Raw genomic sequence first — 23,600 nt, 5'->3', positions numbered from 1 at the left:
AAATCAAAAATATATATACTACAAAATCGACTTCAAATGTGATGTAGATTCACCAGTTTCCCGCTTGTACTACGAGTTTCCGGACACCGTGTATAGATGACGCCACAAAGTAATTTTGCAAATATTGAATAAAAGGTTTATTTATGTATACCATATGTGAAAATCCAGGTGCTTTCCAACCATACTCCTTTCCTCATCCATGGGAAATTGAAGTTCTTTTGCTTCACATATAAAACGAAAATATGTAGTTACTTCAAAACTACCTACTTCTAGTGTGAAAATATGTTTGGCATAGTTACAGTTAATTTATTCTTAACGTGCGTAAATGTATGAATTCCGACAAGATATCTACTTTACTGTTTACACTTCCACGCACTCCACGTGAAGCCAAATCAATCAGCAAGTACATTATTAGTTTACAGGAGTCCTAATACAAATAGAATTTTTTGGTCTAAAATACGTATTAATAAATATAGATTATAGACTCATAATTTCAGATTCCGATTAAAGACGCCAAACGCGTAAGAACATAAACGTAAGCAATTTTAAATATTTTGACGGATAAATGAAAAACGTATGATTTACTCACATTTTAAAATACTATTTTTTCACTCAATCTAAAGTTATTGCACTACGCTATATTATTCGAAGATATTATAAATTATCGACCATGGATGAAATGTACAATGTAACTGGGTGCGTTTTGAGTTTTGATGCCATTAACATATTATTGAATATGTAAATTGATCTTTTGATTCCCACGTTATTTTACTTGTGTGGATGGACTATGATGGAGTTACCCCTTATTTTATTGTTATTTTAAGTTTATTACTCTTATAAAATCCCCTGTAAAATAAATTACATCTCGGTTACATTTAAGCACATAAAACAGAGGTATTTGAACAGGGAAATGTTAATAATTCAACTGAATATCTTACAAATAAACTCATATCATGTTCGAGAATATCTTTTAATTTACTTTTTAAACGAAGTGCATAAATAATGGGTAACTGATGGATATTACGTTCCATTACCAAGCGTGATAGACTACACAGGCGTCTCTCTGAGGAGCCGTATAATCAATCACTACGGGAAAACTGTAAACAATATATGTAGTAATACACGTAAGAGTTTCATAAAAACTTCTAAGGTTAACAACTATCACAGACTCATACAAGAAAATAAATCAAATCCTCGAAATACATCGAACATAATTAAAATGGAAGGTTAAATCCGGAAAAACAAAAAGGGTGATAATTATCATATCCTTAAGAAAAATGTTGACGTAGACCACAAAAATTCAGCATAACTAGGAACGTAGGAACCAAATATGTCAGCATAACTCTTCAGGAAGTAGGCCTTTCAGAAAGTGATCTTGAAAGATGCGTTCAAATGCAAATAAACACACTTACCTCATTTTTCTTGCACCCAACACACGAAGAAAAAATATAAAAATAATCCCAGACCTCAGACCAAAACAATTCTGTCGCTGGCATAGATATAATTCCTATCAGACTGCGACAGGACTGTAAAAATTCCGTGCTAAAGCCTATCACCTATATCTGTAACCTCAGTATGTCCACAGGTGTGTTCCCCGATTTTTGAGATTTTGGACAAACTGATTGAGCTAAGACTAGAAAGCAACCTATAAATCAAATAGATCTATTCCCCCAACTAGTTCGGCTTTAGAAGCGAGATATATAAGGGGGATCCAGTTTGCACTCTCTCAGTATATATCTCAAAAAATCTTGATGAATCGTAGTCTTCCTAGACCTGCCAAATCATTTGACACTGTTTTGTTGAATAAATTAAAATATACTGGTATCAGAGATCTTCCCCTAGAATGGATCCATAGCGACCATTGATATATTTATGTAATTAAGTCTATGATAGCTACCCATCCTCATGCTCACAAAGCATCCGCATTAGCTGTAAATTGATTAGCTCTTTTTATGTTGATTATGGAGTGCCTCAGGGCAGGGTATTGGGCCCGATACTCTTCTTGATATACACTAATGATCTTCGTAATTAAAAACTTCAAGGTGATCAAATATTCATTTTCACTGATGATACAGCTATTACATTGAAGAAATGGCTTAGCTGACCGAGAAAGGAACGATAAAAATGAGTGAATGGCTTAAAAATAATCTGTTAACACCGAATATCTAAAAAAAACACACATGTTTTTCCATTGACAGAAAAGCACAATCGGACTCAAAATGTTCGATACGAATACACATTTGCAGCCTATGCTCTTTCTCCTGTACCTCCCAAAAAATAGAAACGGTAGAATCAATTAAATACTTGGGGATACACATTGACCGCCGTTTGTGCTGGAGAACTTATATGCAAAAAACGGCTAGGGTCTGTTAATTTATATATTTTTCAAGATCTCTCCTCGGTAACAAACTGATTAAAATTGTATACTATGCTCTTCGAGAATCCATAATTTCACATGGCATGTTTATCTGGAGAGGTGCAGCATTGTCCATCTTATTGCCACTCGAAATAGCGCAGCAAACAGTAATAAAGGTAATGATAAACACATCTCACAGACATCCCACTGAAGCACTATTTAAAAGAATATGCCGCTGAACATAACATGGTCTACAACCCAACTAAATCTGTGTTACTAGTATTTAAAACGGGCGCAGGCCCTACAAAAGTACTACCCGTCAGCCTAAACGGCACAAAAATAAGTGAAAAACCGGAGGTCAAATACTTAGGAAACATTGTAACAGCGGAGCTCAATGATGATACGGATATTGAGCGACAGAGAAGATCACTGTGCATCAGAGCAAATATGATTTCTCGACGATATAACAACTTTAGCCCAAAAGCAAAAAGGCAACTTTTTAACACATACTGCACGAGCCTATATACATCGGAGCTGTGGACCAACTTCAACAAAGCATCTCTAAAAAGAATGGAAGTACAGTACAACAATTCCTACCGAATACTTTTTGGGCTGTCCTGGTACTTCAGTGCCACTGAGATGTTTTTAGAAAGGCGTGCTCCCGGATTCCGAGCACTAATGAAAAAACGGATCACCAGCTTTCGAACACGACTAGCCACGAGCGAAAACGGTCTTGTGATGGCAGCACTGCACTTCTGGCAGGGACTTATTTACAAGCGATGGAGCCAAATCCTGATGTCATAGATAAAAAAACTTTTTTTTTAAATATTTTTTTTTCTTTTTAAAAAACATTAATCTCATTATGTTTTTTGTATTACTATTATTATTATTATTGTCTTTTGTTTTCGTTTATTTTGTATGTATTATCTTAAAATATTTTTTTATATTTACTTTATATATATTCTATGTACAATATGGAGCTCGTGGGATTGCACCACCCTCCCCGAGATCTGGAATAAAAAAAATAAAAAAATAAAATGCTAACTCCTCAAGGTCCGTCAGTTATTTATTTATTGTTTCTATAGAGAGCGTCCCAACTTCAATTATTCAGTGTAACACGACCGCAGTGCCACAACGAATCGTCTGCAAGTACCCTTCACTCGTACTATAGGCAGAGATATCAGTACTATAGGCTAGATCCCCAACTAAAAAAATCTTATTCACAAAAGGTATTCAACACTAGATTTAAGAAAAAAACATAAAATGAATGATCTCTCGGCTGCTGAAAATATAATGAATTCCATCACGTAAATTTAATTTATTATTCTTTTTTACTCCGGGCAGAGGAGTATTTTAAAAGTTTTAATAAACTTTTTTTTAATACTTTCTTCTTTACCATGGTACGACTAAACTAAAATTATTTAAAATAGTAAGTCATTCAATTAATTATTAAAAATCACTAGACATAACACGACATGTTAACTATTTTTTTTATCTGTCTTTATTTTATTTAACTTCTTTATTTTGATTTATTCAACAGTATTCCTGTATTGTTTATTTTTTAATAAAAATATATTCATGTTTAATTTTTATTTTCATCGTACTCAAAATTAAGTTGTACACTGCGTAGTATGGTGGTTGTAAAGAACACAAAAAATTGTAATCACTTAAATTTTATGAATAAAGAAAAAAAACATTTCATTTGACTGTAGTGAACATATATTCGAGTATACAATGAAAGTCAAATAAATGTTAACATATCTAGTAAGGTATTTCAACTTACAGACAGAACATATTTTTATTTTGTCAACATGTTTGAGTACTTACTTAAATCAATATTTTTGCGTTTCCTTAACTGTATTTGTTCATAAAAACATTTTATTAATTGTAAATTTCACAACTGAGCTTATCGGTAACATTTTACAAGTGAATTGGTCGAAACTGCATCGCATTTTTTACCCCATCAGCACTATTCGATTTCACAAAAGTAAATTCATAGATTATCTACGTACAACTAACAATTATTTGTTTTTGTAAAAGTATTATTTCAAAACGGAAGACGAAAATTTAAGAATAATAAAACATGCAAATAACATAGAAAAAAGACTTGTTTTCATCCATGTACGCTGCGAGCTCAAATGCTGCGGATTGTAGATGAGATTGCATTTTCAACTCATCAGTGAATTCTTCACATCTCTTCGGTCATTTAAACAGTAGCTGATGGAAAATTACATCAAAAAATTATACGCATTTCATTTTACTTACTCATCCAGTAAGAACCAGTTGGGACCAGTTAATATGTAATGTACGTATACATCCGCGAGCCTAACTGCCGAACTGAACCTCAACTTATGGGAAAGAAAAGAAGGAACCGCAAATGGTAATTCGTGGTATGGTTCGCGTTTCGGTTCGCAAATGTATACGTACCCTTAAAAACTTGTAGAACATTCGGCACCTTTGGCTCGTTCTTTGAGTTCGCGGTTGGAAGGATTCGGGCGACAGACGCCACACACCGCTTCCTACTTCCTACTTCCCGCACGGAAACAACATTTTCACTGATATTGCGAGGAATGTTGACTTTATTTACATATAACTCAGTGACTGTGCCTATGTTCGTAGCAGTTCGTTTTCGATTGCAATCCTGAGTTTGACTAACTTGTTTGCATATTCTGTGAACAGTTACCAGCGCAGGTACATTTAATTCTTTCCCAACATTTTCACACTACACCACTACATCGAAGGAATGGTTTATTCAATAGCAGGGTTTAAAAGGACCGCGTATGTGTGATATTGTTGTTGATATTGGGTCTTCAATTCAACATCTACTCTTTTTCAGCCAATGTTCCGCTTAAAGCTTTCTTCGATACATGTCATTATGAGACGAGTGATAAATTTTTGTCAAGCATTGTGTCGCAATGATGTCTGGGGAGAAGTATCCAGCCAGATCGGGGGTTTAGATTTCAAAGTGAAAAGTTTTGGTACTTTGTGAACCTTCACAAATGTCGACCACGGCCACCACTGCTTACAACCATTGAAGAGATAATCTCATGCTATTTAATACACACAAGCTCAGAAAAGATTCCAACAGTTGCATAGTATTAAAGGTCATGTCCAGAGTTGGAAAACAAGAATAGTAGGTATGTATAGACGATTTGAAAATGTGGATGAAGCAGATTTGGTGTGCCTGTACAGAGTTATGCGGCATTATAATATATATATATATATATATATATATATATTATTTTATATATTATATTATACACTCATATTATTTACCCAATGGTTAGTTAGATAGATCAAATAACACAAGAGAAAAGGGTTGTAACTGTAAAACTTTTTATGTTTTACATTTTGATGGTATTATGTATTAATTGGATATTTTTCATCACAATAAAAAATAACGGGCGGCCCGTGAAGTAATTTCACCCGCCCTTCGTCGGTCGTGAAGTATTTGTTGCAAATCTGGTTTTTATATTTACAGACAAATAAAATATTTATAGATTTATGTTTATACGTGGACATACTTATTATTTATTTTCTCATTATTGTTGTAAATCCAAATGAACAATGTGTAATCCCATATAAGAACGTGATTTGTTTTATAAAACAAACGTTAATGTATTAATTGATGTCAAGCATAACACCGTAGAATGAATAAATAAAATATTTACCTGAGGTATGCTTAAGATCGCACTGAGCACCCAGACGACGATAAGCGATATGGTACCTCTACTTCCAGTCGAGAGATTCTTCATGGGGTATCTGACGGCAATAAAGCGGTCCACTCCAATCAGCACCAGCACGAACGTGCTTAAGTACAAACTGAACATCTGCAGGAACTTGAACAACTTGCAGGCAAAATTGCCCGCCAACCAAGCCACAGTATAACTCCATGCCGCCTCTCCCGCCAGACAAAATACCGTCACAAGCAGATCCGCCACAGAAAGTTGTAGAATCAAACTATAAATTGCACTACATGACGTGCGGGAGAACCGACGTGCTTTTTGACTCCGTCTGATACTGTATATCGTTGCAAGATTCCCAATTAGAGAAAGAAAAGCAAGAATCCCCAACACTATAGTTCTAACAAAATTTCCATGGGTGAATTGTGGCGCATGATCTAAACAAATGATGCTCCCATTGTAAGACAACAACCCTGGTATAAGTGTACCATTTAAAGCTGATGGGTCTAAGTTACTGTTAGCTTTAAAAGCGCTTAGTTGTTCACACTCTTCAATCCCCAGTAGAAGCTCTGTCCCGCTGGATCCGATTTCCATTTTCCTTATTTTAATCACTTCTTTCCAGCAATTAAAAATTAATTACATATCTCTTACATTACATTTATTGGCTACGCACTAAAAATCACGTTTACGATTAAAAATTATTGAGTATAACGAGCGAGACATATTTTCACATTACACATGAACAGATTTTACGATCATTTTTAATGCTTGGAACTCATCGTTATTTGTGTTCTAATCAAACATATAACAGTGTTTGTGTTTCAGTGGAAATCATATAAAACACCCACGATTTAAATTAGTGTCTAAATATCACCGACAAAAGTTTTCAAAAACACTTTGAAGCACTGAAAACTCGTTGTTGGAACTTTTATTAAATATTGCGGTTGCCTTGCAGAGAACTTTTGAGACCACCATCTGGATACCGCAAACCGCAAATATTCTGAAAAGATAAAAAGCAATAGTTAACATCATTTATAATTTGTTGGACTCAAACATTTGTTAAAAGGGCAACACATATTGATCCACAGGAATCGCTATAAATTCACAATACACAAGTTACTACAAGAGCAGTAAAACAAATTTATTAATTCGTTTGCAGTAATAATAGAGTATAGACTAATAGAGTGCATAAATAATAGCAATGGGCAGTGGTCAAACGCTAGATAGTAGTAAAGTTTGGTTTTAGGTAGGTAACATTATGACATTATTATTATAACTACTGCTTTTATTGTTTGGGTGATTTCATTGAGTGTTGGTCATCGCTCAGTCCTTAAGAATGATTATAATATGGTCAAAAAAGAATTTGAAATTTTTTCCAAAAAAGTGTAAAAATTTACGATTGATTTCATTAGAAAGAGATATTAGAATAACTTCGGGAACAAATCACTTTATCTCTTCTGTGTACCAAATTGTACTACTAAGAAATACATTTTTTTAGAAACATTGAGATTTCAATACTTGAAAGCTAATGATTAAAACAACGTTTCAATCTACTCGTATATTGTTTCGAAAAAAGTTGTGTCGATAAACTTTATTTTCGACTACACTATGTGCACATTTCATGAAACTAGGGTTCAACGTTAGACAGTTTCCGCCTCAGAACACAATTTTCTGCTATATTGTTAAAAAGAGATAGTGATATTTACAGTTGTAAAATCTAACGTAGATAGGTACTGAATAATTATACAAAATGGGCTCAAAATAATTAGCGTTTATAAAGCCGTATCCATTTTCATAATTGTTGACTAAAGTTGGAAAAAATGTTTTACATAATTTCAAATTTTAAAAAGAAAAAGGTAGAGTCTGTTAAAGTTAACGCTCGAATTGCTGCTTTAATTAGAGGGTTGGATATTTTAAAATGTTTTTCCATTAATTTAAGAAGCATTTAAATGTTTTGATTCATAACTAATAATTCGCTAATAAAATTTGCTCCGCCGATGTTCAAAATCGGAATATGAAATTTGACTCATGGAACTGAAATAATTTAAAAAGGCACGCTTATGCCCAAGTGATTAAAAACATGAAAGCTAAAAGATATCTTACAAATTTTATCTATTGTAGCAATGTGGAAAATGACAAATGAAAAACCAATAAAAACTCACACAAAATGGAAATGTATGTTACAGAAATTAACACAAACAAAGAACGCTATCCTTTACAGATTACGTTCGAATGATTTTTTTAGCTTCCATTGAAAAAGTGCTGAAAGAATTTTTTATTGGTTAAATATGTAAATTCAAACTGAAAATATTTAAAACATGGTCACTCTGTCCTCTTTATTATCAAAGTTCGACTAAAAAGCTGAAATGATGATTCCTTGTGACAAAAGAATTTATGATTTATTTTGCATCAGTAAAATAATTCGGAAATCTTTTAAATGAGTCAATATTTTTTACTATTCCCCCCAGATAAGCACGTATTTATATTTTAAAAGAACCTTATATGCAATGTAAGTATCAGGAATTAAATGTTCAGCTTCAGTAACCAATACGATTCATTATTCATATACCTGTACAAGGATAATTTTATAAGTTCTGCTTGATATATTTATTTTTACGAATGATGCTTTTTAGAAATTCTAAGTTTAAGGTTTGAAAGTAGCCCTAACAATAAAATTTTCTAAATGTTGTGAATAAAAGATGACCAGTCGGTGGATCAATTGACATCAAATTTTTTGTCACACCCAGGAGTAGTGTGTTAAATTCCTCGGCTGGCAAAGTCCTCCATCTCAACACTAGCAACATTTTCCGCTTTCTTTGTGTCTACTTTGTAGTGGTAGTAGGATATTTTCAAATATTGTAAAGTTATTTGTAACCCGGGAATATTTGTCATTCTTTTAAAATAATAAATGTTTTTAAAAATATGTTGTAAACAAAATCATTGAAACAAAATGTGAAAATATATAATTTAGGCTATTTATACAATACTGTGATGTATGGTAATAAGTTGAGTATTCAAGCTATAGATAGCACTAGTCATAAAAATGACTCCAGAGTCTGACAGATGTCGCTAGAGTTTAGCTATTGCCTGTGGGATATTATTGACAGACAACAAGCTTCTAGAAACAGAGAATTACCAACCCTCGGGTTATGAACAGTGTAGCTAAATCCAGACTTATAAATTGTTACGTTAATAAACACAATTATAGTAAAAGAACCTTTTACTTTATCAAAGAGTTCCCAATACAGTAATCTGCAAGAAAAAAAACAGAGACATAGCATAAGTTAAGTTTACGTGTGTCAACAGTAATTTGTGCTGGACACGGAAGTCGAAAGTCACAGGAGTAACTTGCAATTTTGGCAATTTTAAACGTTCAGGATTAAGGAGAATCCTCGGAGCTATTTGTTTCAGAGGCTACTGACTGTGAAAAAAAGAAAAAAAAAATATTCTCTAAGAAGATCAAGACGACAATCAGACAATCCGGTTGTGGATTATTGGATCATATATTTTTGGGACCAACTGAGGACTATTGGAGTTTCGTCGGAGGACGAGAAATCCGGCAGGAACCAGAAATTCAAAGAACAAAATTGTAATGTATGAAGGTAGCCTTGAAAGGCACATCAGCTTGCAGAGGGGTTTATTATAGAACTGACTGTACAATATGTTATTGCCCACACAGTGGGTAGGACGCCTAATAGCCACACTACAATGGACAGGATCGAGAAAAATTTCAAGAGCTCCTAAAATAAGTTTTTCTGTTTCTTTGAGAGAGATTTATTGTTATTGTTATTGCCGTTATTTTTTCCGGGTGAATTATGGAATCGGGTAGAATTCCACCATTCAACCATCTTTCCGGAGACTGGGTAAGTTTTCGGCTCCAGATTGAGCAATTTTTCGTGATCCATGATGAGAAAGCGAGTGCGGAGAAAAAACGGACTTTTCTATTAAATCTCCTAGATTCAGAAACGTTAACCTTACTAGTTAATCTGTGTTTTCCAAGTAAAGTAACGGACTTATCATTTGATAAACTTTTAGCGATGTTAGACAAACATTGTAACAAAAATCGCTCTATTTTTAAGGAAAAGGAGAATTTGAAACGAGAATGGAAAAAAAGTCGTATTGATATGTTTGCAATCGGTATGTTACCAGCGCGCGAAAGAAAAAATATTTGTAGAAGGGCAAAAGTTATCTTATAACGAACTAGAGGAACTTGCAGTTAAAATGTCAAATTTGGATAGTGCCAGTGAGGTAAAATCAGAAATAAATGTTAATAATTTAAAGAGTTTCTTAAAGGAAATAACATAGAATTTTTAACTTCTCCGGTAAAGCACCGTCAGAGTAATGGGTTAACTGAAAATGCGGTAAAAACTATGAAAAGTTTTTAGAAAAAAATTATGGTTAGGAATAAATTTAAAGTAAATTATAAAAATAGATTATTTGAATTTTTAAAGGACTATCGGAATTCACCACATTTTGCGGCTGGATTAGAACCGGCAATCTTGATTTTTGGTAGGAGACTGAAACCAACTTTCAGTAGTTTAATCCCCAAAACCATTCGAGAATATTTATCAGAACAAAAAAAATAGCTAACAATAATATCAAAATGAGTCAAGATAATCAAATCAGGAATTATGGGTGAGTTAAAATTAAAAATTTACATACTGGACAAAAATGTCTAGTTAAAGATTTTCGACAGGTGAATAAATTTTACTGGGTCAGAGGTATTGTAGAGAAGAAAATGGGAAAAAAGTTTATATCGTTAGGATCTGTGGTACTCCGTTGACTTCGAAGAGGCATATTGATCAGTTAAGAAGTTTATCTGTCAGTTGGGAAGAGGAGAGTGGAGAAAAAGGCCTACCCGTCGCGTCTGAGTTCACGAAATATGCTTCAGACGAGTTGAGGACCTCAAATTTGTTAAAGGGGCTAACATGGAGTTCTCCTGATTTCAGATTACCGATGGAAGATCGAGAACAGACTAGTACTCAACCAAGACCATGGGACGGAAGACTTCGCTAAAGTCGTCCTGAAGGTCCCTCCCAGAGAAACAGAAATACTTAAGATAAAATATTTTAAATTATGTCTTTTGTTGTTGAATTTAGAATGTAAAATCGTGTTAAAGTGAAATATTTAAAATCTTATTTATTTATTTTTATAGCATCAATTGTGATAATGATGCATTGTAATTTTTGTAGCCTAGGGTTTTAGATTAGGTCGGGAGGGTGTGATGTATGGTAATAAGTTGAGTATTCGAGCAATAGATGGCACTAGTCATAAAGCTGTCCGACAGATGTCGCTAGAGTGTAGCAATTGCCTGTGGGATATTATTGACAGACAATAAGATTCTAGATACAGAGAATTACCAACTCTCGGGTAATAAACAGTGTAGCTAAATCCAGACTTATTAATTGTTGCATTAATAAACACAATTATAGTAAAAGAACCTTTTACTTTATCAAAGAGTTCCCAACACAGTAATCTGCAAGTAAAGCAGAGACATGACAAATACAATCATGTTTTTTCACTTTAACATAAGTAACTTTCTTTATGTTTTCAACATGTTTCAAAACCAAAGGTGTCTTCATCAGGCTACAAAGTATACTAAAACGTAGTGAATATGAAGAGACTTCATTTTGAAATACGTTGATAATTTTTAATAAATAGTGGTGTGAACAAAGTAAGATAATAATTTAATTAAAATGACGTCACGCATTAAGATTTGCTATTATTTATGAATTATTTATTGATATTAGTAATGCCAATTTTATGACTTCCGGACTAAAGTAGGTAAATGATCTGGAATTTTTTTTTTATCTCGATGATATTTTTTTTTCACTGCATTATCAATTTTATTACCACACATATTATATTACATACACTCTCTTTATAAAGCTTGTTCTCAGGAGACAAAAAAATAAATATATTACTCATGGTTTTTATTCGCCAAAAACATATTTTTTTGTATCGATGTCTGATTTTGGCTAGTAGCTTGTAGAATCCCGCATATGGTTTAACTTCTCTTATTTAGTGGAATGTTAAGCATAGATTCTATCATGAACAGTATAGGGTTGTTATCTTACTAATACGATTATACGGTTACGCACAAATCACGTTTTTGGTTGAATCAACAATATTTGATACACGGAATTTACTTTAAGTTTTCTCATTTTATCGCTACATATATACAATAATAATAATAAGAGTTTATTCAAGATTTTTGTAGAAATCATACGTAAGTTTTACCTACAGTTAATTTTGAAGTGACATACGACGAAAGACTTCAATCAGTTTCCTTGTAGCTACAGGTTTACAGAGGTTTGTTACAATATGTTTACTGGTTCGGTCCAGCTAATATTTCTCTAAAAGAAAACTGAATAATAGATTAAGGAACATGTTGATGAAACAAATGGTACCATCGGATATGGAATAAACTACTGCCAAGGCATTGGAGAAACTTCAAAGATGATAAGTCGACTAAACCAATGAATTACAAAAAAATCATCCAAACCACAAAATATATCTTTGAACATCATTTAAAAATAAACCTAAATATTTTCAGTATTGTAGACCAATAGAGCTAGTTGCAGTTTTGGTTTGTTTCAGACCTGTTACAATATATTTGTATGCGATGAAACTTTTAACAACATATTTCAAAACTACTATACTACCTTCATCGTACATACTTGTCGTGCTCCGTCAAGCTGTCGTTTATACTAAGAAAACGACATTTTAACAAATCCTCCGGAAGAAAAAATACGACGTAAAAAGCAAAGAAAATTACAACTGTGGCAGAGTTCTCCGGAGATTTTTTTGGCTTTGTTTTTTTAACTATTCATTTCACTGTTTCTCGAACAGAAGTGCGGTTACAACGGTCAAAAGGGCTCATTGATTGATGATTTTTTTTCAAACAGGACATTTACGCATTATCAGTATTAAATGTTATAATATAAATTCATGGACAAAAGTAAGAACTATAAAAAAGCCCTAATAATACTTCCCCTATAACTACCACTCTGATGATTCGGATTCTGTCACCCGCGCCGGATATTGAGGCTGAAAATCGACCCAGGCCCTAGTAATACATCAGACCAGAAGATTCTCTCAGGGACAAAACTTACTTTGACAGCCCTACAAGATGCATTGGCCGAAAAGCTATCAAAAGTGTACAAAGTGCAGCAGCTCAGTGGCTTATAAAGTGACAAGTATTCTCGGCTCCGTTGCCCAACTATTGAATGAGAAAGAAAAACTTAGAGGTAATTTCAACTCGGCCCTTGCTGACATCAATACCTTGCAGACCGATAAGACTATGACCGAAAATTACGCAAAGCAGCTGTTGGAGAAAATTCAGCAGCGAGTCAGAGTCAGATTTGGGTCCAGGCAAGAGCTCGAACTGGACCGTCTTGCAATAAGGAAGGGTATTTGAAGACTTACCGTGTGTTTAAATTTTCAAATTGTTAGACATTCCCATTAGTTTTGTAAAGAAACGCAGAGATGTTCCCATTGCGGTGTAAAAGGACATGCGTGCGAGACCTGCCCCGTTGCTGCTGCATCACACAGTTGTGCCACATAGGCACGTTCCGGAAAGCCCGCAGTTTCCTTCACCCCACCGAAGACAAGGATTGTCCGGCCAGGTTGCTTTATTAAAGGACCTCTCCACTATTGACCACGGAGTCTAATCATACTGTAAAATTTGGCTAGGTACTTGCTGTCGATTCATTCAACATATTTTATCAAAATATGAGGGGTATTTGTTCAAAGACCACAATTAAATTTGTTTTTCCGAAACATGGTTGAACCCAGCAGTGTTTAGTGAAGAACTTTTTGATGACAAATGCGTAATATTTAGAAGAGATCGTGAGTGCACAAAACTGTGTCTTAAGAAGATTGCGAAGATCTAACCACCGTTTCTAAAAAAAAATATGTGTCAAGAAAACCCGAGTGGGAGAGTGACAATCAAGATTTATGGCTTATGTTCAAGTCAAATTCTCTTTCCAACTCACTCATTTTTAATTGAGTTCTTTATATTGCTCCCAGTGTAAGTGTTGAAAATGATTGCAATCAGATTGATAAATTACACTATCTGTATTTAAAACATTCAAATTCCAATTCACAGTCAATAATTATTTTTGATTTCAATTTGCCAGAAATTAAATGTTTACCTGACACTTAATTGAAAAAAAATGTTTTAATTATAAAAGTCAAAAAGCATACAGTCTTGTCAACCTTTCAATAATTTGTAATTTGTATCAATTAAATTATGTACTCAATAGAAATAAAAATTGATTGGACCTTGTTTAATCTGATAAAGTTAAGAGGAAGCTACAAGCCAAAAACGTGTATATTCTTGCCATACCTTATATAATAATATGTAGGTAATAGAGATTAAAATCGCTTGACAACGGAGTCTAGAAAAAATCGTTTTAAAGTACAAAACTGGTTTTTATTTATTTTGTTAATTTTAAAAGAAAGCAAAAAAGTTTATCAAGTGAAACTTTCACAGATAATCTTTATAATGTACACCAATTCGTTGTAAAGATTAATCAAAAGAGTGATATAGCAATAAGCTTCGCCTTAACATAGATATACATATAGTACCATGCTTAACCAAATTAGAACGTTATCACCCTTCATTTGAAATTAAGGTAAAACAGAATAAAAATCGGTTCTTAGAAATAATTAAAAATGTAACAAAATATAACATCAGGAAGGGAAACTACGATCTATTGTCCGTCAATTGGATAACTCTTTTTTTTAAATAATGTGAATAGCATGATTCTCTCGTTTTATGAAAAATTTTGGGAAATAATTAACAAAAAAATTATTAAATCAAAAAACCTGTTTGGTTAAATCAGCAATTGAATGAGCTTCTTAAGAAAAAAAAATAATGTTAAAAAAATGTAACCCGTCGGATTATAAGGAATTTTCTTATTTAAAATCTCATATTTTCATATTTTTCGTCATTATCCTTTATATACATATTCAGTAGTATTATTATTAAATTTACAAAAAAACAATAAATTATTAAATAAATTCTGGTGCGTAATTATTGTAACGCGTGACAGCTGTTTCTTTCTATGCAAATAGTAGAAGCGTTCATCACAGCTACAATTTACCATTGCAATAATTCCTGCAATCAACACAGAACACAGAATTAAACCAACAACCGTAACAAATTGTCTCCAAAATTAAAACAATACATATGCTCACACATTTGAGACAGCGGTACAGCTTTCAGTTGTCAACCAACGATTTACTTGTTTACCGTTTTACTAATTAGATTCTTACACACCGGTTTAATGTTTGTGTGGTAAAGCCGGCTTTTTGCCTGGTTTAAGACCGTTTTTACCAAACAAACGCAATTGTAATAAGTAGAAATTCGCTTTGTTCATAACTTACGCGCCACCTAATACTTAACCAGCGTTTGTAAGTAAAGGGGTGTAGAACTCCCTTTAAATTTTCAAATTAATGTAATATATACGAAATAACGAAATTATTTTTATACAAATATATGACCCTAGCTGAAGTTCCCGCCATCGCCCGGGCTATACACAAAGCTTATAGAAATCTAATGTAGCGAACATTCCTTTTATTTTGAAGGTCAAGTGTGCAAAATTTCATCAGTCCCAGCCCGCCCGGTGTCCGTCATTTGGCCGCCCGCCACTTTATACGAATAGTTTTTGGTTTATTTTTGTTATTTGTTATTTAAGGATGTATATGTATGTACTCGTTTGTACTGGTTTTAATTTCTGTTTATTCTCTGAAGAGCGTTTTCAAAAAAATTTAAATTCCCAAAATATGCAAAATAGGGTATTTGCTGGATAAGATAGTTGATAAAGTGAATGAAACTCTATAATTGCTAACTAGTCATATACCTATATGTATAAATCAAATTCACATTAATTATCAGTTTTTTTAGGTACTAAAATTGGTTTATTTGCACCATTGTGCATTTAACATTTTATCAATCTGTTTCGGTGCCATTTTTGAGAACATTTTTAATTCGTTCTTTCATCCAAAACCCTCGGTCTGATATTGCGTTTAAGAGTTTGAATAATAAAAATATATATTTAGTATTACTCCAAAATGAAAAGTGAGTTCTCGCAGTTATTCAACGGTGTCATCTAAAACGAAATGAAACAGCGACCACGATAAACATGATTTACTATTTCAGCAGCACATTATCAAATAGATTAATTCAGTCTACTGCTGGATGTATATCACCTCCTGAATCACGTACAGAATTTATCGAATTAATTATTGTGTACAGAGACCCACAGTTTCTATATTAACGTTATAATGCAATCATGAAATACGAGTAAGAGCGTAATATTTTTATACAGCTGAAGCATATAGTTATGAAAATAAATTTAATAAATCTCTAAGGTTTTCACTATCAAGGTAAACAATATTGTGAAATCTATAAAATTGAAACACTTTTTTTACACCACTTTTAATTACTATAATTTATGGATTTCAAAGCCAATGGCATCTTCGCAGGATAATTAAAATTAACAAAAAAAAAAAATTTTTTTGTACCTCCTGTCTCGCCAACAACGTTTTATGATATTTTCTCCAAAAACCTAGAATCCGTTTTTTCATCAGAACCAAATAATATGTTTTGTGTTCTAGGAGATCTGAATCTACCTACTCTAACATGGTCATTTTCTGAAGGCTACAATCATGGTCTTGCCTCCTCGAACACGGCTACATCGCATAACTTGCTTCAAACAATGGCATTGATGAGCTTACTACAATATAATAGTATACCAAACCACAACGATAAATTCTTAGATCTTATATTTTATAGTTGCGAAACAAAAGTTACACATAGCGACGACCCTCTCCTTTCAGAGGATAGACACCATCCAGCCCTGAAATTCGAAATATCCTCCGCGATTCAATCAAAAATTAAAAACAACAAAGAGCGTAGGCGAAATTTCAGGAAAGCTGATTACACGCAAATTAATAATGACATTGACTGTATTGATTGGAAGTCTGAAATCGCAAATTTATCAGCAGAAGAAGCAGTAGACCAATTCTATGTAATAATAAACAATGTAATTGATAAGTTTATTCCATTACTGGCACGACGAAATGAAAAATTTCCCATATGGTTTACCCCCGAACTTATTAGGCTATCACGGAAAAAGGACAAATTCTGGCTCAAATGGAAGACATACAAAGGTCTTTCTGACTATCGTGAATTTTCCTTCTTACGTGCAACATACAAGAAGTTGTCTAATGAATCTCGAAAGATATTTTTCGACAACGTCGAAAGTTCATTGCAAAACAATATCAAAAGTTTTTGGTCATACATATCCTCATTAAAGTCGTCCGACGGATATCCTGCTGCTATGTCCTTTGACGGACGTGAATCTAATAATGCCCAGGAAATCTGTAATATGTTCTCTGAATTCTTCAAGTCAACATTTGAACCTTCCTCCGTCAATGACACAATAGACATTGATCAACTTGAATCAGTTCACGACTCAGGACTTGCACATATTCACACTATTAAACTAACGAAACAAGAAGTGAAATCAAGTTTAAAGTCGCTAGACATAAACAAAGGTGCGGGTCACGATGGAATTCCGGCGTTTTTCCTTAGATCTGCTGCGTCGTCACTGTGTGTGCCGCTTACCATAATATTCAATAAATGTCTGAGTGATGGGGTTTTCCCTGGCAGGTGGAAGCTTGCCTACATCATACCGGTCCACAAATGTGATTCGCGTCAACGAGTGGAAAACTACAGGCCAATATCCATTCTCTCAGCGATCCCTAAACTGTTGGAAAGACTTGTCCATACTAATATATATCCTCAGCTTGCCGCCAAAATTACAGACCAACAACACGGGTTTGTCAAAGGCAAATCTACCGTGAGTAATCTACTTATTTACTCTAATTTTTTGTTTACTAGCATGGATCGAGGCCATCAGGTAGATGCAATTTACTGCGATTTCAAAAAGGCTTTTGACAAGGTTGATCACCTTATTCTTATCAAAAAAATTATGTATAACGGAATTAGGGGAAACTTATTACGTTGGTTCATCTCATATTTAACAAAAAGACAGCAAGCTGTATCGTTACGAGGACATACCTCCGTATGGGAACCAGTTACTTCTGGCGTACCACAGGGATCAATCCTAGGACCGCTTTTATTTATACTTTTTATTAATACAGTTTCTGAATGTTTCATGCATTGTTTATTTCTCTTGTACGCCGATGACATAAAAATATTTGCTATTGTTAGAAATTTAAATGATTGTCTGCTCATCCAACGAGACTTAGTAAGGTTCGAAGCGTTTTGCAATGAAAACAAAATTTACCTAAGTTACAATAAATGTAAACAAATAAGCTTCACTAAAAATCATAACGCTATTATACACAATTATTATATAGGCAACTATTCACTAGATCGTGTATACTGTATAAGGGATCTTGGCGTACTTTTTGATTCCAAACTTCATTTCGATGCGCACATTAAAAACATTGTGAATAAAGCTTACTGCATGCTAGGCTTTGTTATCAGAAACAGCCGCGTATTTCGAAAGCCTGAAACCTACCTTCTGCTTTACTATACGCTGGTCCGTTCTCAACTTGAATACTGCACCTCCATATGGACTCCACTTTACGATATCTATAAAGAAAATATTGAAAGTATCCAGAAGAAATTTCTGCGTTACCTCAACCACAGAATGAGCGCACCTAAACGGGGATACACAAATATGCTCTCGAAATATAACGTCTCCACTCTTACTAACCGGCGAACTTACCTTGACCTAATGACCTTGTTCAAAATCTGTAATAACTTTATCGACTGTCCTGGCTTACTCAATCTAATAAACTTTAAAATACCACTCAGAACGACGAGGCTTAACGACTTATTCCATATTAGCCGGACGCGCACAAATGCTGGTGTCAGAGATCCAATCAGAAGAATGTGCGAATTGTATAATAAAAACCAAAACCTGAAGGATTCCGACATATTTGTTGATACATATAGTACTTTTGGCAGGAAATTGAAGTCTGTTTTACTATAAAAAAAAGTAAATGTGTACTTACTTCATTCACTATACTCTTTAAGTACTTTTTATGATCTATCTCTAAACTTGTTTACAAAATATATGTACACTTTTATTTGATACTGAGCATTATCTATATACAAAATTTTTACCTTATTTACATGTAAAAAAATATTTAAAATTGTTATCTACCAGTCAATCAGTGAGAAATAGTTAGGATGCAGGCGAATTCTCAAGTTATTGTTTTAGAAAATTATCTTTTAATTACTGTCTGTATCTGTGTTTTCTCCTTAAATAAATAAAAAAAAAAAAAAAAAAAAAAAAAAAAAAGAGGTCTTTGTAGACAGTTGTCAACCATTAACTTTGAAGGCACTAAGTTAAATCTACCATTCCAATAATCTCATTATTTTAAGTAAAACAATGTATCATGTTTTAATGGAAATGTAATCTTTATAAGACAAGGTTTTTTATGCATGGCACAACGGATAATAAATTATTATAAGCAATAAATATTTACCATTAAAAAATTATAAATTATAAGTCAAAATATTTCACCAACAAATGTAAACATAATTTATTTATTTATATTTATATTTTAAATGCATATTTACAGAATAAAAAAATCCAATAACAAAGATACATTATACCAATACACAATCATAATTGCCTAATTAGCGATTTAAATTTACTAATGCTCAGGAGGAAAATGTCGATGTCAGAGACTTGTGAGTTTAGAAGGACTATCATTCTTCCGAGAGGCATTGCTAATGGTAAGTTAGTCCTACATCTCACAAGAAAGAATGGTTTGTGCCTACGCGCTCTTGCGAAGTTTGGGACGTAAAAGAAAATTTTATTCAAAATTTCTGGATTGTTGATGTGACCGTTCAACAAGTTATGGGCCATCATCAGCAACGCAGCTTTCCGCCTGTTGACAAGACTATCGATACCTAGAATTCCGGAAAGGAAGGCTTATGGGTATAGCCAAGGATAGTACCCGAAGTCTCTAAGATAAAGATAACGTAGAAACTTATTTTGTACTTTCTCCACCATTGTAGTGTACGTAGCACCCCCGGGTCCCCATATTATTGAGCCACTTTCCAAAATACTACGTACTAAGCTAAAATATAGCAAGCGAACAACAGCAGAGCTGCAGAAATGCCTGAAGTTACATAGCACAAATCCAAAAATTCTCACAGCCCTGCTGCATAATTGTTTCAATATGAACGTGAAATGTTAAGTGTGGGTTAAAGGTTATTCCCAGATCTTTCGATTCAAAAATATGTTTAAGAGAACATTGGGGCATCCTATAGTTGAAATAAATCACAATGTTTGCTGTAGTATAGCACATTATGGCGCATTTCTTAAAGTTTAAACCTTATTTGTTAATTTGACTTCATGCCACGATAGAATTTATGTCTCTCTGGAGCTGTGCGAAGTTTTCTAAGGACCGGATTCTTAAAAATAGTTTCAAGTCATCTGCAAATAACAAAAATTACGCAAAATATGTCTCAACACCGACTAGTGGGAAATTCAGTACTAACAAAGACTTTCCTACAAAAAAAGTTGGTTGTTTACAGATAAAAAAAATATTACAAACAATAATTGTTGAATGAAATACTGAATTATTTGGCGGGTTGGGAATAAACCGACGTAGCTAGTGGTTCAGGGCACTTGAACGGCAATCAGAGGGTGCGGGTTCAATACCCATCGACGGAATTTATTTTTACTCGGGAGATATTTTCAATTCGTAATTATTTATCGAATATTTATTGCGTATAATAATTTGTTTTAAAACAATGTATTTACATAGGTAGCTTTCAAACGAACTATGAATTGAGAGGTATGTGTTTAGTTTAGAAAAATGGCTAAAAGTGAAATCATTTATTTCACAATGTAAATTCATTTTCATCAGGTTTCGATACAAATTTAATTTTGATCAAAATGTTTCCGAGAACCATTATGAATCCTCTGATGACTTCAATTCTCTTGCAATATGCAAGAGAGAAAGATAGTCTTCAAAGCAATAATTTAAATCCAATGGATTAGTAACCTGGCTTCGATAGCAACATATTATGTATTTATCCCCTGAAGCGGCAAGAACGAATAAATGACTGGCAGTTCCTAAGCTTTGGGGGTAATATCTTATGCAACATTTATTGTCACCTTCCTTAAATGCTTAAATAATAGGCAAGTTATGATTTCTAGCCATTACTTGGTAACTAACACTTTGGGTTAGTAATAACGTAAATTTCACTTGCCTATACCGAATACCAATCATTTTTATAGTGTTGCAAACGGGAAATTCATTTTACCTTTATACGCTGTTTTCCTCCATTACGATTTTTCTAAAGTCATTTTATGACTGAGAAGTTAGGGTTTCTTGGTATTAACATTTTTGGCAATAGTTTTTTCCAGGATCTTATGGCCTATTTTTGAATACAGCCTCTATGGTCAAGGCTAAGGCTCTAGACCAGCAAGCCGGAGGTCGCTGGTTCAAATCCCGGCTTACCCATATACTATATTTGATTAATTTGTGTTTTCTCGATTCTTGCCAACTACCGACGTCAGCAAGTGTTTAGAAAAGTGCAAAGGCACGACCATAGTCCGACATAACCCTATACAATTCTCAAGAACGCCTTACAATTTGAATTTGGGAGCCACCTCTGGGCTGAAGCCCCACAATACTTGATAAGCCTACTTGATTCTGTGCAAAAGACGGCGGGTAACAGACGGATTGCTATCTCTAATTCACAGACGCAATGTGGGCCTTCTGAGTCTGTTCTTCGGGTATTTTAATGGAGCCTGCTCTAAGCGGCTAGCAGCATTGAACCCCGATGCACATGCATGCAATTTGAGCGGAACACCCGTTCACAGTTGATATTGGCTTCATTAGAACGGGTCGTTTCTTCGAATCGTTTTTGTGGTAGTCGGCTCGTATGTGGAACGAGCTACTGGCATCTGTTTTACCTCCTTCACATGATCCGGTCTCTTCAAGACCCGCATTAATAAATCCCTTTCTACAGCCCCTACCTTAACCCGCCTCACGACGCTGCCCAACCGGGTAGCACAAAAGTTCCCCTGTCTTATGTTGTACAGACAGGGGCGCTCTTGTGAGGTGTGACACTTAAAAAAATTAACAGTATTATGTGTTTCAAAGATGAATGTTACACGAAGAATAATACGATAGAAAAATAAACTACTAGTATTTCGTGGCTATATCAATCTATCTTTTTTATTTTTTTTTTATTTCCCTAAAAATTTGGTTGGCCTCCTTTTACGCTCTATTTTTTGGGTCCCGATCATTTCCGCTAAGTTCGAATTAAGGTGAAACGTGACGCTCGTTATAATCTACGTGTTCCCAGATGGCATTAATTTAATTATTTGTTTATATCGGTGATTCAAACTTATGTATTTGAATGTCTCTATTGTAAAAATTGAGTTATTATACGGATAAAACTAATTATTCATGTACATATTGCGTATGTACGTCCTACGGGCGCAAACAAGTAATTAATTTTATTGTTGTAAAGCATAACTTGCAAAAAGTGTATTTCAAAAAAATAATTAAATTAACGCCATTTTTTAACCTTTTTTGGTTTAACCTTTTTTAAATCAAATATGTTAGAACCACTTCATGTGTTCTTGCCTTGCTGGACCTTTAACCCGCGCTTAACTTACTAAACCATATCGATTAAGCTCACCTATGGAACTAACCCAGGATTAATCCGCCTATATTAACCTAATCTTGGCTATCAACGAAGTTGCGGTGGAGCCTTAAATATTAAATAATCGACCCCATAACCCCGGAAATAAACTTAATCTAAAATGAATTTCTTATTTATTTTATATAATTTTTTGAGGAATTTACATTACGTCGACGAAATGAAAAGTACCAAAATACATAAACAGGAGTTATTCTCAACAGGGGAGGTATATTTCTGTGTTTTTCATAAAGTACAGAGTAAGAAAATATTCCAAAAAGTTCCTGAATATTATCTATAGTTTTTTCATGTTTCAACATTTCAAAGTTCAATGATGGTTTCCAAGCAGGGTGCTTCTGAAGGCATATTGCCCGACCAGGATTACAAAACCCGATCTATGGGTCAAACCGTGAAGCCACTAACTTAATTGACAATTGGATTATGTTAGTTCCGAAAAGGTAAGGGACTTTGGGTACAAATATAAAACCATTGCCAAGTATACCAACCAGACATCTGTTGGTGCCTCTATAAATAAGTATAATTTTAACGAAACGTTAACGTTATATCGTTACATTGGCTTTTTCTCATAATATTGTCTGTTTATTTAAAGTACGACATTTTTGATATCCTGTAATAAGCTTTTATGCACAAATCGAGAGGTTATTAGGATATTTGACCAGCAGCTTAGCCATTCTTAGCGATAACTTATGAAATATGAGGTCGGTTTAGATGAGATTCTAGTTTTAGTGCGAATCCTATTCGTCCAACTATGTACTATGCGAAGGTCTCATCCACCAGGCTATAGATAGCGTTACTTCGAAGATAACGATATTATTTACTT

The 23,600-nt window shown here is 33.8% G+C and overlaps 1 protein-coding gene across 3 annotated transcripts in view; it reads right to left on the bottom strand.

The window, feature by feature from the left end:
* Positions 1–23,600, bottom strand: part of LOC149425662 (gonadotropin-releasing hormone receptor-like) — a 395,919-nt gene that overhangs the window by 239,034 nt on the left and 133,285 nt on the right. For all 3 annotated transcript variants that reach the window (XM_089640947.1, XM_089640963.1, XM_089640955.1), the window contains one exon: positions 6,028–7,039. In XM_089640947.1, coding sequence (XP_089497073.1) covers positions 6,028–6,633 — 606 coding nt within the window. In that variant the 5' untranslated portion in view covers positions 6,634–7,039. The remainder of the gene's footprint in view (positions 1–6,027; positions 7,040–23,600) is intronic.

Source organism: Hesperophylax consimilis, chromosome 2 (assembly GCF_061612785.1).
Source record: "Hesperophylax consimilis isolate HC1 chromosome 2, BYU_Hcon_1.0, whole genome shotgun sequence".
NCBI classification, from domain to species: domain Eukaryota; kingdom Metazoa; phylum Arthropoda; class Insecta; order Trichoptera; family Limnephilidae; genus Hesperophylax; species Hesperophylax consimilis.
Note: the sequence above shows the minus strand (reverse complement) of the source record. Positions and strands in the feature narration are given on the sequence as shown.